Consider the following 16,279-nt stretch of genomic DNA (forward strand, 5'->3'; position numbering starts at 1 on the left):
ATACACAGATCTATGCTAAACATAGAATCAGATGGTTGATCTGTTTCTCTGTGACTGCCGATAACTTCAGAACAACGTTAACTAAAAATACAAAGTTGTCAATGGCTTTTCAAATGATACAAACAAGCGACATATAAAATTGCAATAAATTCATTAGGCCCTAATCTATGAATTTCACATTACTGTTAATACAGATATGAATCTGTTAGTCACAGATATCTTTAAAAAAAGGTAGGGGCATGGATCAGATAACAAGTCAGTACCTGGTGTGACCACCATTTGCCTCATGCAGCGCGACACATCTCCTTCACATAGAGTTGATCACGCTGTTGATTGTGGCCTGTTGAATGTTGTCCCACTCCTCTTCAATGGCTGTGTGAAGTTACTGGATATTGGCGGGAATTGGAACACGCTGTCTAACACGTCGATCCAGAGCATCCCAAAATTGCTCAATGGGTGACATGTCTGGTGAGTATGCAGGCCAAGGAAGAACTGGGACATTTTCAGCTTCCAGGAATTGTGTACAGATCCTTGCAACATGGGGCTGTGCATTATCATGCTGAAACATGATGTGATGGCGGAGGATGAATGGCACAACAATGGGCCTCAGGATCTCGTCACGGTATCTCTGTGCATTCAAATTGACATCGATAAAATGCAATTGTGTTTGTTGTCCATAGATTATGCCTGCCCATACCATAACCCCTCCATGGGGCACTCTGTTCACAACATTGACATCAGCAAACCGCTCGCCCACACGACGCCATACACACTGTCTGCCATCTGCTCAGTACGCTTGAAACCAGGATTTATCTGTGAAGAGCACACTTCTCCAGCGTGCCAGTGGCCATCGAAGGTGATGCCGAACTGCAGTCAGGTCAAGACCCTGGTGAGGACAACAAGCACGCAACAAGTCCTGGACGGGGTTATAAGTGGTTGCAGTTGTGAGGCCAGTTGGACATACTGCAAAATTCTCTAAAACGACAGCTTATGGTAGAGAAATTAACATTACATTTTCTGGCAACAGCTCTGGTAGACATTCCATCAGTCAGCATGCCAATTGCATGCTCCCTCAAAACTTGAGACATCTGTGGCATTGTTGTGTGACAAAACTGCCCATTTTAGTGTCCTTTTACTGTCCCCAGTACAAGATGCACCTGTGTCATGATCATGCTGTTTAATCAGCGTCTTGATATGCCACACCTGTCAGGTGGATGGATTATCTTGGCAAAGGAGATATGCTCACCAACAGGGATGTAAACAAATTTGTGCACAGAACCTGAGAGAAATCAGGTTTTTGTGCATACTGTATGGAACATTTTGGGGATTTTTTATTTCAGCTCATGAAACATGTGACTAACACTTTACATGGTGCGTTTATATTATATTTTTTTATATTATATATTATATTTTTGTTCAGTGTATTTCATGTGTAAACTTATGTACGTAATGCATTTTTATTGAGTAGCCTAAGCATTAGCTGCATCAATATTTGCAGCCGAAGGTGGTAATATCTCTCTTGGAGCTGATTCGTCAACAGTATTGTGAAATAATTCTAATGTCAAGGTAAGATTTGAATGGATATAGCTGATCCGAGAGCAGTGCTTTCTTCCCTTTGATCCTATCTGTATCAACACATGCTCCAACCATGGACTTAGCAACCGTTCTCTCAGCGCGGTGTTTAGTCGTTGTAAGAAAGATGCATCGTTAAAACACTTGTAAGCCTAAATTCCATCACTATTGGGAAACTGGGCCCAGGCCTGTTTAGCATTAGGCAAGAAACTCCTGTTTTCAGGCAGAGGAATAAGACAAAGCTGGTCCTTCACTGTCAACCAATAACACATCACTGTCTGTTACTGTAGCGGCAGGGTAGCATGGCAGGTACATTGTGGAACAAATTACACCTTTCACTTCATTTTAGAGACAAGACCGTTTTTACTTTGAGGGCTTCAAGCCAATTCACTCATTGTACATTATGTCAGGTACAAACATTCAACTTAAAATAACAAATAGCAACCTTAAACTGGCAATAAGTCAATGGACTGGTGTTGAAATGAATGATGGGACTAGGAGGTTGCATCTCAATATTCTGAAGGGGCTTCGTCTACTCATCTCCTTTCCTTCATCTGCACTGATCTGAAAAGACAGCATGTGTGAAAGCGATATGGTGGATGGATGCTTTTTTTTTTCACCAGTCTAGTTATGTCATGTCTGTGCAGATGAAGGAAAGGATGAAAGGATTAAAAGAAGAGGAAGCCACGGTAGACTACTGGGAAGCACCCTACAACTGCATGACACTACATTAAAGGCTGAGCTGAAAACTCAAAATCCAACAGGGAGAAACTGTAGAGGAGCCAATGGCTTGATTTATATTTAGAGTGAATTATCAGACTAAACCTGCTGAAAACAACAACAACAAAAAGGTTGGTTATTGTGTGCTTTACATCATCTCTGTGCTCCATGAGGTATGTTTAGAACATGATTTTAGTATTGAATCTTTTTTCATGGTTTCATGTTCAAAACATAAAAACAAAGAAAACCTAACACTAAAATAGTTAATAAATATGTCCTTATGAATATTAAACATTGTTATATGAGATGGCACATAGCATTCATTAACATTCATGGACATGTGTTTGTTAGTAACATACATGTCAGACAGAAAAGCTTGTGAATGTCAATGGATGCAAATGTCAGGTGACAGAAATAGCCAATTAGCTGCAGTTGCCATCTTCAAATATTGTTAAATAACATTAGGAATAGCTAGCTAAAGTATCGGAGAAACTCTTTCAAGGTTGCAATTGTTACACTTTACTTGACCCCTCCATCAAACCTTTCCAATTCCATCAGTTGCCATAAGCAAACATGACTGTTTGACAGGGTCATGTAGGCCTCTAAAGGAAGGTTCAAGTAAACGGTTGCAATTATAGTTTAAACTGATATTGATGATAAGAATATGTACAACTCAAATCAGGGTCCAAATCGACCCCAAATAACACGATATCAATCGTATATTACATTGTTTCAATTCCAAACGCAAAACAGACACTGTGATATGAGAAAATATGTTCAAATAGAGCAGGTGAATTATATGTTTGTTTGGATAAGATGACCTTCAAATTGCATTACTTATTGTCAAGGATATCGAACATGTATAAAACAGTATTGAGTTCTGTTGCATCAGTATGGAACAATTCTCTGTGATGTCTTGTAAACTTGTGAGCTGACCTCTGTATTAAACGTATACGTCCTTCCTATTGAAGAGGAATGCATTTCCTTTCAGTTAGGTAACATGCAAGAGAAATTAGAAATTATTGTGTTCAATAAAATATCAAATCATTGGTCAGAGCTTGTCACCTGATCCGTTAAAAAGGCAAAATGGCCACCATGTTGCTATGGGAACAGCTGTGAAGATGCAGGTTAGTAGGCAGTGTGTGTGTGTGTGTGTGTGTGTGTGTGTAAGTAGTTTGCACTTTGAACAACACATGATTCATTTAAGCAAGAAAAAATAGATGACCTCCTTGACCAGAATCTCATCAAAATCAGATCCACACTGTACAAGTATAGCACATATGGTTTTTTTAAAGAAACAAATCCATAACAGTCAATGAAAACAAGAGTTGCTCGGTGGGTGACTGTCAAGAGTCCACTTTGTCCAGTCTGAAGTACATGGTGTAAAAAAAATGCATATAGGTAGAAAACAAAACAATTTAAACAGTGCAAATCATATTTTTTCACACACTCTTTACAAGAACGGAATCAGGTAGAGAGAGGAAGAAGGGCTGTTTTTAAAGAGTAAAATATAGGGATCTCAGATGTGTACGAAGAAAGGAGAGCTGAGGGTGAGAGGACAGCCCCTTCTCCTAGTCTATCTATTCCATGTTCACAGATCTGAGAAGATTAGATATGTATACATTTGATTTGTATAAGCATTGTGACGCTGGGTCCATATTCTGACATATTGCTCACACCTATGCAATCCTCTCAGATCTGTTAACACCCAAAGGTGTACGAGATAAAGGAAGGGGCTAGAAATGGAACCAGGGTGATAAGAGAAGGGAAGAGGAGGCGAGAAGGAGGGGTACGGTTGGTCTTAGGGTAGAGGAAGGGGAGAGGGGGTCGTCCAGTGAGTTGAGCCCTCATGTTGTTGTCTTCCTGGTTCTGGAATGCTGGATCAGCCACTGTAGTGTGATGTCTGCCAGAGGATAGAAAGTCAATTTGTTTCAAATACTCCAAAGAAACAAAGTCTTTATCAGGTAATTAGGTAGTTTTGAATCAACCATTTGTTTTCTCACCAATGTTGTCTTTTTCCTTGCAAGAGATAGAGTAACAGCAGATCTCTCTGTCCTGGATGGCTGACAGGTTCCTATGTTAGGCAGAGAGGATAGTGTTAGAGAGAAGAAAACTTCACACACACAGTAAGCTTCATTTACAAAAGGAAAAGTCAGAGCTCCCGTACTCACATCCTCTCAATCAGCTCCTTCTCATCCAAGGCACCCGGAACATCTCTTTTGTTCCCTAAAACCAGTACCTGAGAGAGTCCAAGGGAAACCACATGAGTGGTGTCTTTGCCAATGCACCTGCCTTTAGGCTTTTCTCCTGCAAACCCATTCCATTTCAACTTTACATTCCACAGGCTTTACAACACACTAACTAGAGCTGATCACTACTGTTGAAGGCCAATATCTGCTAGAGCGGAGAAACAAAAGGCATTTTGTGAGAATTGTTGTGAGTGGCAGAGTAGCTAGCTAGTCAGATAAACGGTTATTCATCTTCTCCCTCTCATTTAAAAATGGTTGACAGCCACACTCCACTGCTTTAAATAAACATGTCTTCACACTGGTCAGCTGTAGCATCTGTAGTTAGGGTGACAGTGTGTTAATGCTACTCCTGCCATCCATTCCCTGTGTTTTAGGCCCCGATCATCATCTCAATGAGAGCAGTGATGTGTTAAGAGATGTAAAGAGGATACCTCCTCTCCCCTAACGTTACTGAGGACCATCCTGTATGGATCTCACTGCACTGCCCAGGCCTGCTAATGTTCTTCCCCCCAGTCAATACACGTCTGGACCCAGACAGACACACACTCCCCTCCCTCTGTCCGTCCTTCCCTCCCTCCCTCAATCCCTCCATCTCTCCTGCAATGCTACGGCACTAGCCTTGGAGATGCTAGTAAAACTAGAAGCATCTGCAATGCTCAAACACCGCCCACTGCTTCGCTCTCCCTCCATTCCTCCCTCCCCTGTCTCTCTTAAACCTCTCTTCCACTCCCTCCTTACTCCCCCTCTACTTATATCTCGCTTGCCATCAAACTTTCCCTCCCTTCTCTTTCTGTCTGTCTGTCTCTTCCTCCCTCTCCATCTATCCCTCCCTTTGGTTCGATAAATCAGGCCCACATCACTCAGACACACATTCATTATTCATGTCTGGGCTACAGAGAGAGGGGGAGTTGTTAGGTATGTGACAGATGCCACTATGAGTCTGCTCAGGGTGAGCTTCTGAGTCCCAATACCTTCATAATAACTCCACTCATATCGACCTCTTCCATAACATCAACAATCACAACACACCGATAGCAACATAATTGTACTCACTGGGATCCCCTGTAGCTGGGGTTTGTCTAGGAGGTTGTGTAGTTCATTCTTCGAGGCCTCAATCTTATCTGGGTCTGCAGCATCTACCATGTAACTGAGAAAGAGGAGAGAGAGAGCGAGAGAGGCACATGGTGAACAATATGTTTGGAACATCGAATCGCAACAAAAGTACAGTATCGGATCACAATACATATAGAATCGTGATAATCGCAATACATATCCTATCGGCACCTAAGTATCGTGATAATATTGTGTCGTGAGGTCCCTGGCAATTCCCAGCCCTAGTGTGTGTACTTACACAATGACACTGACACCTCGGCAGTATCTTTCCCACATGCTCCGGAATCGAGGCTGACCCCCAATATCCCACAGCTGGAGAACGACAGAACACACACAAACACCACTTCAGTCTCAAAAGGTAGTCGTACAAACACAAACGATCAGCAATACTGTCAGCATTTGTACCAAGGATAAGTGCAGCTCATTATCAAGTCTGATGCTCTGACCTTAATGGTGACGTTGCCCTTGGTGATCTTCCTCATGTTGAAGCCCACTGTAGGAATCATGTCCTCACTGAACTGTCCTGACTGGAGAGGGGGGGGGGGGGGGGGGGGTTACAAACACATTAATCATAACAATGAGTCACTAATTATGTGGAAGTCTGACACATGACCACAAGTCACCTGATCCCAACAACCAGCAGCACCTTCACCACAGTCCATCATAAGATACATGCTGAGAGGTGTGTAAAGGTTCCTGTACTGTACACACTCAGGCCTTAACCTGTTATTGATAGGGGGCAGTATTTTCACGGCCGGATAAAAAAACGTACCCGATTTAATCTGATTATTACTCCTGCCCAGAAACTAGAATATGCATATAATTATTAGCTTTGGATAGAAAACACTCCAACGTTTCTAAAACTGTTTGAATGGTGTCTGTGAGTATAACAGAACTCATTTGGCAGGCCAAAACCTGAGAAGATTCTGTACAGGAAGTACCCTGTCTGACCATTTCTTGACCTTCTTGATCATCTCTATCCAAAACAAGGGATCTCTGCTGTTACGTGACACTTCCTACGGCTCCCATAGGCTCTCAGAAGGCGGCAAAAAGCTGAATCGTGGCTTTGCAGGCCCTGGCTGAAAAACATTAGCGCGTTTGGATAGTGGTCGGTCAGAGTACTATGAGACTGAGGCGTGTGCACGAGTCGACTCCATGTTTTTATTCTTTCGTCTTTGAACGTAAACAACGACTCCCGGTCGGAATATTATCGCTTTTTTACAAGAAAAATAGCATAAAAATTGATTTTAAACAGCGGTTGACATGCTTCGAAGTACGGTAATGGAATATTTAGAATTTTTTTGTCATGAAACTCGGCGGGCGGGTAACCCTTCGTCACCCTTGGATAGTGTCTTGAACGCACGAACAAAACGCCGCTATTTGGATATAACTATGGATTATTTTGAACCAAACCAACATTTGTTATTGAAGTAGAAGTCCTGGGAGTGCATTCTGACGAAGAACAGGAAAGGTAATCAAACTTTTCTAATAGTAAATCGGAGTTTGGTGAGGGTCAAACTTGGTGGGTGTCAAAATAGCTAGCCTGTGATGGCGTGCTATCTACTCAGAATATTGCAAAATGTGCTTTCACCGAAAAGCTATTTTAAAATCGGACATAGCGAGTGCATAAAGGAGTTCTGTATCTATAATTCTTAAAATAATTGTTATGTTTTTTGTGAACGTTTATCGTGAGTAATTTAGTAAATTCACCGGAAGTGTTCGGTGGGAATGCTAGTTCTGAATGTCACATGCTAATGTAAAAAGCTGGTTTTTGATATAAATATGAACTTGATTGAACAAAACATGCATGTATTGTATAACATAATGTCCTAGGCGTGTCATCTGATGAAGATCATCAAAGGTTAGTGCTGCATTTAGCTGTGGTTTTGTTTTTTGTGACATTATATGCTAGCTTGAAAAATGGGTGTCTGATTATTTCTGGCTGGGTACTCTGCTGACATAATCTAATGTTTTGCTTTCACTGTAAAGCCTTTTTGAAATCGGACAGTGTGGTTAGATAAAGGAGAGTCTTGTCTTTAAAATGGTGTAAAATAGTCATATGTTTGAAAAATTTAAGATTTTGTATTTTTGAGGAATTTGTAATTCGCGCCACGCCTATCATTGGATATTGGAGCAGGTGTTCCGCTAGCGGAACGTCTAGATGTAAGAGGTTAATATACCGTGGATATGTACATTGTGTCTCACTCTGAAAGCAAGGTGGTAGCACATTTCATGAAGCAGGATCAATGAGTTACCTAGCTACCTTTGATATATACACTGTAACAGTCCTAACTTTCTAGACTATAATAAAGAGAAACTAACATTGTCAAATGAGGTAGGAATACCAATAACATATTCAAGAGGTTTTTCTTTAAACAGAATAGAGAGAGAGAGTTGTTTCAGAGTAAGCTGACAAAAACTCACTGAAATAGCCTACAGGTTCCACGCTTCAACAATGTGTCAAATTCCTGGTTGATGTCTCATGCTAGGAGTCACTGTGTCTGACTAGATCACAGTGTTGTTGGGGCTTTAGAAGGTTGACTTTTGGTGCAGGGTGAAGTTGTCCCTAGACACTGGTCTTGGGTCAGTTTAGCATTTTCCCCACTAATGGTTAAGGTTAGAATTGGGGGAGCGGAAGCTGAACCTAGATCTGTACCTAGGGGAAACTTCTCCCTGGAGCTGACATTTCTGACTAGTCATTAGTCATTCATCTGCAGAGCGCTGACACTAGAAGTCAGTCTAGACAGCAGTACTAACAGTAACCTTTTAGGAAAACATTGTATTTAGTTTATCTGATAAGGAAAATATGTATATGTTGAAATATATGCAGTGGTAATGTCCTTTTAATGTTCAATTCTTAATGAGTTTACAAATATCAACCTTCCTGTAAGACTCCATTTGAGGCACTTGTAGGTTAACTCAAGAAGAAAGCCTTCGTCTTGTACTGTCAAAATCCTGCTACTGTACTGTCTGTGATGAACAAACTTTTCAAGTTGAGAGCATCACGTGCAGCCATTTCCTTTGCTTCCTATTAAATTAACAACTCAAAAAACGCCTTCGTTGCTGTTGTCCTTGGGCCAAAATTACAAAACAGGTTATTCCACACCATCACCTGATGCAGTTCATTTTCTAAGTCAGTTCTCTTGAGGCATGGTTAAAGCACTATACTAAGCACAAGTAGGACACTGCTACCCTTTACAGCACAAGGCCATATCTCTACTTGACATCAATATTACACTTTCTCAATATAGGGCCTGCTCCTAGCGCAATTTCCTTCCTCCCGAGCCGATGTGTTGCCCTGATCACGTTGCCCTGATCGTATATATTTATATATTTCTTAATTCCATTATTTTACTTTTAGATGTGTGTATTGTTGTGAATTGTTAGATACTACTGCACTGTTGGAGCTAGAAACACAAGCATTTCACTACATCTGCAATAATATCTGCTAAATATGTCTATGTGACCAATAAAATTAGATTTGGAGGTGTTTCAGACCAGGCTAAAGCACTAGTGGAGCAATGTAACCAGAAACTATATTTCAGCCAGACACACCGAGACTTTAATACCAAAGAACTGTAAAGTCAAGAGAACAAGTCTTTCAGACTTTTAAAGGCAGGCAGGGGGTTCATAAGGTATATCCATTTCAATTCAATCACTTTTTGACACATCCCATTAGATTTAAATGTTTCCTCATGGAAGAAGTGGTCAGAAAGTTACTTTTGGGACCTGAATGCCAAAACATTCAGGAGAATGGCTCAAAGTTGGCCCCATTGGCAATACCCCACCATACCATGAGACATCCATGTCTTCATTACTGGAAAATATACATTGAGTTTGATATCATTTAAAAGCTTACAAACAGGGTTGTGAAACTATTTTAGAATGTATTTATTTTTTGGTTAAAAAAAAAATATATATAATAATTCCATTTGACCTTTAACGTCAATTTGCATATGTTGTAGCTTAGACTGTACTTCATCTGAGGTTTGTGCTGTGCCCACCGTCGGTTGAGACACACCCTGCTCTTTAATACAGGGTTTGGTGTCACTTTAGTCATAGAAATATAATTCATAGAATGGACCTATCCCCTCAGACCACTGCAATTTAGCTGGTACACCATTGAAATTTAAATGTGCATTTTAATTTCTAATTACTGCCACAGAAGATGGTGGCCAGTCCACCCACCGTTGAATGTCAACTTAAATGATCATCTCTATTCTATTATTTGTATGATTTCCTATGGAGGACTGACAATATAATTTAAAACAGATATTCCCATTCAAGTCAACATTCTCTGATGTGTGGACCTCCAATCATCTTTGTGGTACGATTTTAAAATGTTTACATTTCTATTTGATTCCCATTTTAGTACATTTATCAGCTAAAAAACATGTCACCCGCCCTGTATTTAATAGCATGTTGTGTCTTAACTGATGGCGGGGACAACACAAAAACCTCAGATGATGTAAAACAGAGTATAAGCTACAAAGGCACTTTCTGAGCACTTCTACAATGAGCAAATATGGAAGGTTTTGTTCAAATCAAAAGGGGGTGCTGTCAAAACATGTATTTCCTAATGCAAAAGCTGCATATTTCCTAATGCTAAAATATTGTGCTAAAAGTTCACATGGAATCAATCAAAACTGTGGTTTTGACCAAAATCCCTGTTTTGATGTAAACTTCCATAACATTTTTTTCATTTTTTTACATTTTAGTCATTTAGCAGACGCTCTTATCCAGAGCGACTTACAGTAGAGTGCATACATTTTATTACATTTTTAAATACTGGCCCCCCGTGGGAATCGAACCCACAACCCTGGCGTTGCAAGCGCCATGCTCTACCAACTGAGCTACAGTGGGACAGTCCAAATTGAATGGAAAGATTTTTTTTAAATACAGAAATCACTTATTGTTTTTTACAATTTCTTCAAAAGGGGAAACATTCCTGGATATATGAACTCAAACCCGGGAGCCTATGTAGAAGGTTAACAGGATTAGCCTACAGTCAACCTATTGATTAGATTATGGAGCACCCTCATTATCTTGGGAGGAAATAAGTGAGGCCTTTGTATCACCTTTATAACCACTGAACAACATCTGACCTTAATATCCCAGAGTATCCAAGAGCATCCCAGAGTATCCCTCTGATCCTCAGGAGAACACTGTCAAGTAGGGCCATTGTCCTCACAACATGGTATCAACATCCCATGAAACTCATTGTTAAGTAAGATGTAATTGTCTGGATACGATGATATAATAAGGGCCTTCAGTTGTGTAATAAAAGCAGACAGTTAAAGGACACTTAACTGCCGCTCAATGGGACTGTTATGAGACAGATGAGACACCAAAATGCCCAGATGGGAGGATCTGACAAACAAGGACGAGTCTCTAAGTCACCGTCTTCCCAAATCCCTGTCTAGCACTCAGTGGGGAGCCAAGACCAGAGCCAACAGCATTCTCATTCCTCCAACAAGACAGCACAACCCCACTCACTGCCACCTGTGGCAGCTAAACAGATACACCATAAGGATCAGTAACTTGGGTATTGGACGGTCTGTGAAACCAGATAGATATGGCCCCCAGACAGTGAGTTTGAAAGCCATGAACTAAACAGTGGGCCTGGGGGTGGTGATGGGGCCGGGTAATGGGATGAGGCTGGGGTTGGTGATGGGGCCGGGTAATGGGATGAGGCTGGGGATGGGGGCCGGGTAATGGGATGAGGCTGGGGATGGTGATGGGGCCGGGTAATGGGACGAGGCTGGGGATGGGCTGGACCTGGGGCTGTGGATGGAGCAGGGCCTGAGTAATGGATGAGGATGGGGCTCAGGTGGGGCTGGAACAAGTGCAGGGTCTGGGGTTGGGCTGGGAGCAAGGGCAGAGTCTGAGGCAGGGTCTGGGGATGTGGCTGGGGGATTGGGCTCAGCTGGAGCAGGTAGATGCAAGAATGGCACCGGAGGAGATGGCTGCCGTTTTACGGGCTCCTAAGGCAAATGTGCTATTGTGTGTGTTTTTTCATGTTATTTGTAACTTATTTTGTACATAATGTTTCTGCCAACGTCTCTTATGACCGAAAAGAGCTTCTGGATATCAGGACAGCGACTACTCACCTCGTAGTGGACAAAGATTTTTTCTTTAACGAGTTGGATGAGAAGGATTTACTTGAGACACCCGACAAGGCCCAAATCCCTCTCATTCGAAAGAGATATTGGGGTCATAGGTCAGGGTGCCTTGTAAGGATCCAACAGCGAGTGGTAATCTGCCTCTACCATCAGTCCTATTAGCCAACATACAATCATTGGATAACAAAATAGACGAGCTACGATCACGAATATCCTACCAACGGGACATTAAAAACTGTAATATCTTATGTTTCACCGAGTCGTGGCTAAACGACGACATGCATAACATACAGCTGGCAGGGTTTACGCTCCTAGTGACCAGGAACTTTAATGCAGAGAAACTTAAATCAGTTTTACCTCATTTCTACCAGCATGTTAAATGTGCAACCTGAGGAGAAAAAAAACAACTCTAGAACACCTTTACTCCGCACACAGAGAGACGTACAAAGCTCTCCCTCGCCATCCATTTGGCAAATCGGACCATAATTTTATCCTCCTGATTCCTGCTTACAAGCAAAAACTAAAGTAGGAAGCACCAGTGACTTGGTCAATAAAGAAGTGGTCAGATGACGCAGATGCTAAGCTACAGGACTGTTTTGCCAGCACAGACTGGAACATGTTCCGAGATTCTTCCGAAGGCATTAGGGAGTACACCACATCAGTCACTGGCTTCATCAATAAGTTAATTGATGACCTAGTTCCCACACTGACCGCACATACATACCCCAACCAGAAGCCGTGGATTAAAGGCAACATCCACACTGAGCTAAAGGGTAGAGCTGCCGCTTTCAAGGAGCGGGACTCTAACCTGGACACTTACAAGAAATCCCGCAATTTTTATTTATTTAACCTTTATTTAAGGTTATGCCCTCCGACGAACCATCAAACAGGCAAAACGTCAACACAGGACTAAGATTGAATCGTACTACACCGGCTCTGACGCTCGTTGGATGTAGCAGGGCTTGCAAACTTTTATAGACCACAAAAGGAGAGCACAGTCGCGAGCTACCCAGTGACACGAGCCTACCAGACGAGCTAAAATACTTCTATGCTTGCTTCGAGGCAAGCAACACTGAAGCATGCATGAGAGCATCAGCTGTTCCAGACGGCTGTGTGATCACCCTCTCCGTAGCCGATGTGAGTAAGACCTTTAAACAGGTCAACATTCACAAGGCCTCAGGGCCAGATGAATTACAGCATGCGCTGACCAACTGGCAAGTGTATCCACTAACATTTTCAACCTGTCTCTGACTGAGTCTGTAATACCAACATGTTCCAAGCAGACCACCATAGTCCCTGTACCCAAGAACACTAAGGTAACCTGCCTAAATGACTACCGACCCGTAGCACTAACGTCTGTAGCCATGAAGTGCTTTGAAAGGCTGGTCATGGCTCACAACAACACCATTATGCCAGAAACCCTAGACCCACTCCAATTTGTAAGTCGCTCTGGATAAGAGCGTCTGCTAAATGACGTAAATGTAATTAGCATTCCGCCCCAACAGATCCACAGATGATGCAATCTCTATTGCACTCCACATTGTTCTTTTTGTCCAGGTGGGAAAGGGCACCTATGTGAGAATGCTATGCATTGACTAAAGCTCAGCGTTCAACACCATAGTGCCCTCAAAGCTCATCACTAAGCTAAGGATCCTGGGATTAAACACCTCCCTCTGCAACTGGATCCTGGACTTCCTGACAGGCCGCCCCAGGTGGTAAGGGTAGGTAACAACACATTGTCACGCTGATCCTCAACACGGGGACCCCCCTGTACTCCCTGTTCACCCATGACTGCATGGCCAGGCATGACACAACAGTGTCACCTGATCACCGACAATGATAAGACAGCCTACCAAGTCAGAAACCTGGCTGTGTGGTGCCAGGATTACAACCTCTACCTCAATGTAATAAAAACAAATGAGATGATTGTGGACAACAAGAAAAGGAGGACCGAGCACACCCCAATTCTCATCGACATGGCTGTTGTGGAGCAGGCTAAAAGCTTCAAGTTCCTTGGTGTGCACATCACCAAACTATCATGGTCCAAACACACCAAGACAGTCGTGAAGAGGGCATGACAAAGCCTATTCCCCCTCAGGAGACTGAAAAGATTTGACATGGGTCTTCAGATCCTCAAAAGGTTCTACAGCTGCACTAACGAGAGCATCCTGACTGGTTGCATCACCGCTTGGTATGGCAACTGCTCAGCCTCCGACCGCAAGGCACTACAGAGGGTAGTGCGTACGGCCCAGTACATCACTGGGGCTAAACTTCCTGCCATCCAGGACCTCTATACCAGGCGGTGTCAGAGGAAGGCCCTAAAAATTGTCAAAAGACTCCAGCCACCCTAGTCATAGACTGTTCTCTCTGCTACCACATGGCAAGCGATACCGGAGCGCCAAGTCTAGGTCCAAAAGGCTTCATAACAGCTTCTACCCCCAAGCCATAAGACTCCTGAACAGCTGATCAAATGGCTACCCAGACTATTTACATTGCCCCCCCCTCCCCCTCTTTTACACCGCTGCTACTCTCTGTTTATTATCTATGCATAGTCACTTTAACTCTACCTACATGTACATATTACCTCGACTAACCTGTGCCCCTGCACATTGACTGTACTGGTATCCCCTATATATAGCCTCGCTACTGTTATTTTACTGCTGCTCTTTATTTGTTATTTTTTACTTATATATTTATTTACTTAACACTTATTTTTCTTAAAACTGCATTGTTGGTTAAGGGCTTGTAAGTAAGCATTTCACTGTAAGGTCTACACCGGTTGTATTCGGTGCATGTGACAAATGTCCAGGTTGAATTTATGTGCTCTGACTGTAAGGTGTGAATTTATACACAGATGACCTTCTTCTGCACAGCCTGGTTTTATGTGTGTTCTTAGAGGGAATACTCATCAGCACCGGTAGAAGGGTGAAAACACACAATAAAGATAGGGTAATCATCTCTTCATTCAACATACCATTCATAAACCTGTAGAATTGACAAACCATTATACATCCATCAACCTACTACCACACTTTATGATATCACTGCAGATGATATCACTACAATCCAACAAATCCTCATCAGGCCAACAGGAGTCAAATGAGGACCCACACTGACTGTCTGGTGAGAGGATTGATACAGTGTTGCAATGGAGCAGGTGGGAGGGCTGTTGTTGTCACAAAGTAGTAACAAATGAGGAGCTCTGGGTGATACAATGAATACAGTCAAAGAGGAAGCATGTATTTGAGGCTAATGTATGTAGCAGCCCAACTGTCATCTAGCCTACTGGTGGTGTCAGAGATAAAATATTGTGCGGCCAAGTGTAGCCTGCAGTGTGGAACACTAGGTTATGTGTAACTCTGGTGTACAATGAAATAACAGTGTCCCATTTCAAGGTTGTAATGCTTGTATTTCACGACAACATAAACTAGGATGTCACTTGTGATGTCGTCATCACTACTAGCGAGCACATCATACGATGAAATAGTCAGCCAGTCTCCATCCCTCAATAAATCAAATAGGCCAATTAATATAGCCTGCCATCCGTTCTATTCGCAATTAAATATGGACATTATTCACTCCACACACATATAGGCTATTTGTTTCTGCCTAGGACGAAAAGGTCCTGATTACAAATAATACTGCGACACTGTGGCAATTAAAGGGAGGAGCGGCGTTTCAATCACGGGACCGCTACTTTGTGCCACGGTCTATTCCCATCGTAAATCGGTGCACACTAATGACTGTAGTTATATGAAGGCGCACACAGACACAGAGCGAGTAAACAGCGAAATTACCGCTATCACGTTCACGAAGGTGGTCTTTCCCGAATACTGCAGACCGACCAGTGTCAATTCCATCTCTTCCTTCCAAAATAGCTGTTTAAACCAGTCCAACAGCTTGTTAAACAGGGCTATCATCTTGAGAGAGCGGCTAGGAGCTGGTAGCAAAATATCAGCTGACTGGCTGTCTTCACCGCCGCGGCGCTCAGAAGGTCTTTAATTTTCAGTCTTTAAAAATCGCAATATAAACGGCGGTGTGTTGATTTTACGCCTTTAATGAATGACAATCGCTTTGAAGCCTCGTATTTTCTTGCGGTCCGTATTGCTTCGCTTCACTTTTTTCCTTCCTCATTGGGTGGGGTTTTAGATTCACTCACAGCTGATCCGCGAAACAATGCGCTGAGGGGCGCTTTGGTGAAAGGAGGTTCAACGGGTCCAGTTTAGTTGCGATCCACTCACGAAAATGCGCCCTCTGCGGATTGATAAGATAGCTGCATATTACAAAAAAATATTACATTTTGTGACAAAGCAGATTCATCACATTTCTCATATACATGTAAAATAAAAAAATATACTGCCAATACAAAAATAAGTGTATTAATATAAACTAATTTTAATTATTATAATTTTTTTTTTAAACATCAATCTTGAGTTTTACTACACGAATCTGCTGTTGACAGTCTCAACGTGAATCTGTCCAACAGGGAAGTCAAGTGACATC

The 16,279-nt window shown here is 42.3% G+C and overlaps 1 protein-coding gene across 1 annotated transcript; it reads right to left on the reverse strand.

Moving 5' to 3' along the window:
* Positions 1 to 1,915: 1,915 nt before the first annotated feature.
* Positions 1,916 to 16,020, reverse strand: LOC106583497 (ADP-ribosylation factor-like protein 8A). The gene is made up of 7 exons (XM_014167739.3): positions 15,574 to 16,020; positions 6,101 to 6,181; positions 5,893 to 5,966; positions 5,595 to 5,688; positions 4,464 to 4,531; positions 4,296 to 4,366; positions 1,916 to 4,195 (listed from the first exon to the last, which is right to left on the reverse strand). The coding sequence occupies exons 1-7, from the start codon at positions 15,694 to 15,696 to the stop codon at positions 4,140 to 4,142; spliced, it is 567 nt and encodes a 188-aa protein (XP_014023214.1). The 5' UTR covers positions 15,697 to 16,020; the 3' UTR covers positions 1,916 to 4,139.
* Positions 16,021 to 16,279: the final 259 nt, after the last annotated feature.

This window comes from Salmo salar, chromosome 22 (genome assembly GCF_965601325.2).
Source record: "Salmo salar chromosome 22, fSalSal1, whole genome shotgun sequence".
Classification (NCBI taxonomy): domain Eukaryota; kingdom Metazoa; phylum Chordata; class Actinopteri; order Salmoniformes; family Salmonidae; genus Salmo; species Salmo salar.

Bases quoted from the DNA above. Each gene is read 5' to 3' on its own strand.
- LOC106583497 (XM_014167739.3), bottom strand. From the start codon at position 15,696: ATGATAGCCCTGTTTAACAAGCTGTTGGACTGGTTTAAACAGCTATTT. The intron at 4,532-5,594 runs GTGAGTACAATT...GGACTCTCTCAG, and splicing joins CCCAGCTACAGGGGATCCCA to GTACTGGTTTTAGGGAACAA. The intron at 4,367-4,463 runs GTGAGTACGGGA...TGCCTAACATAG, and splicing joins AAGGAGCTGATTGAGAGGAT to GAACCTGTCAGCCATCCAGG.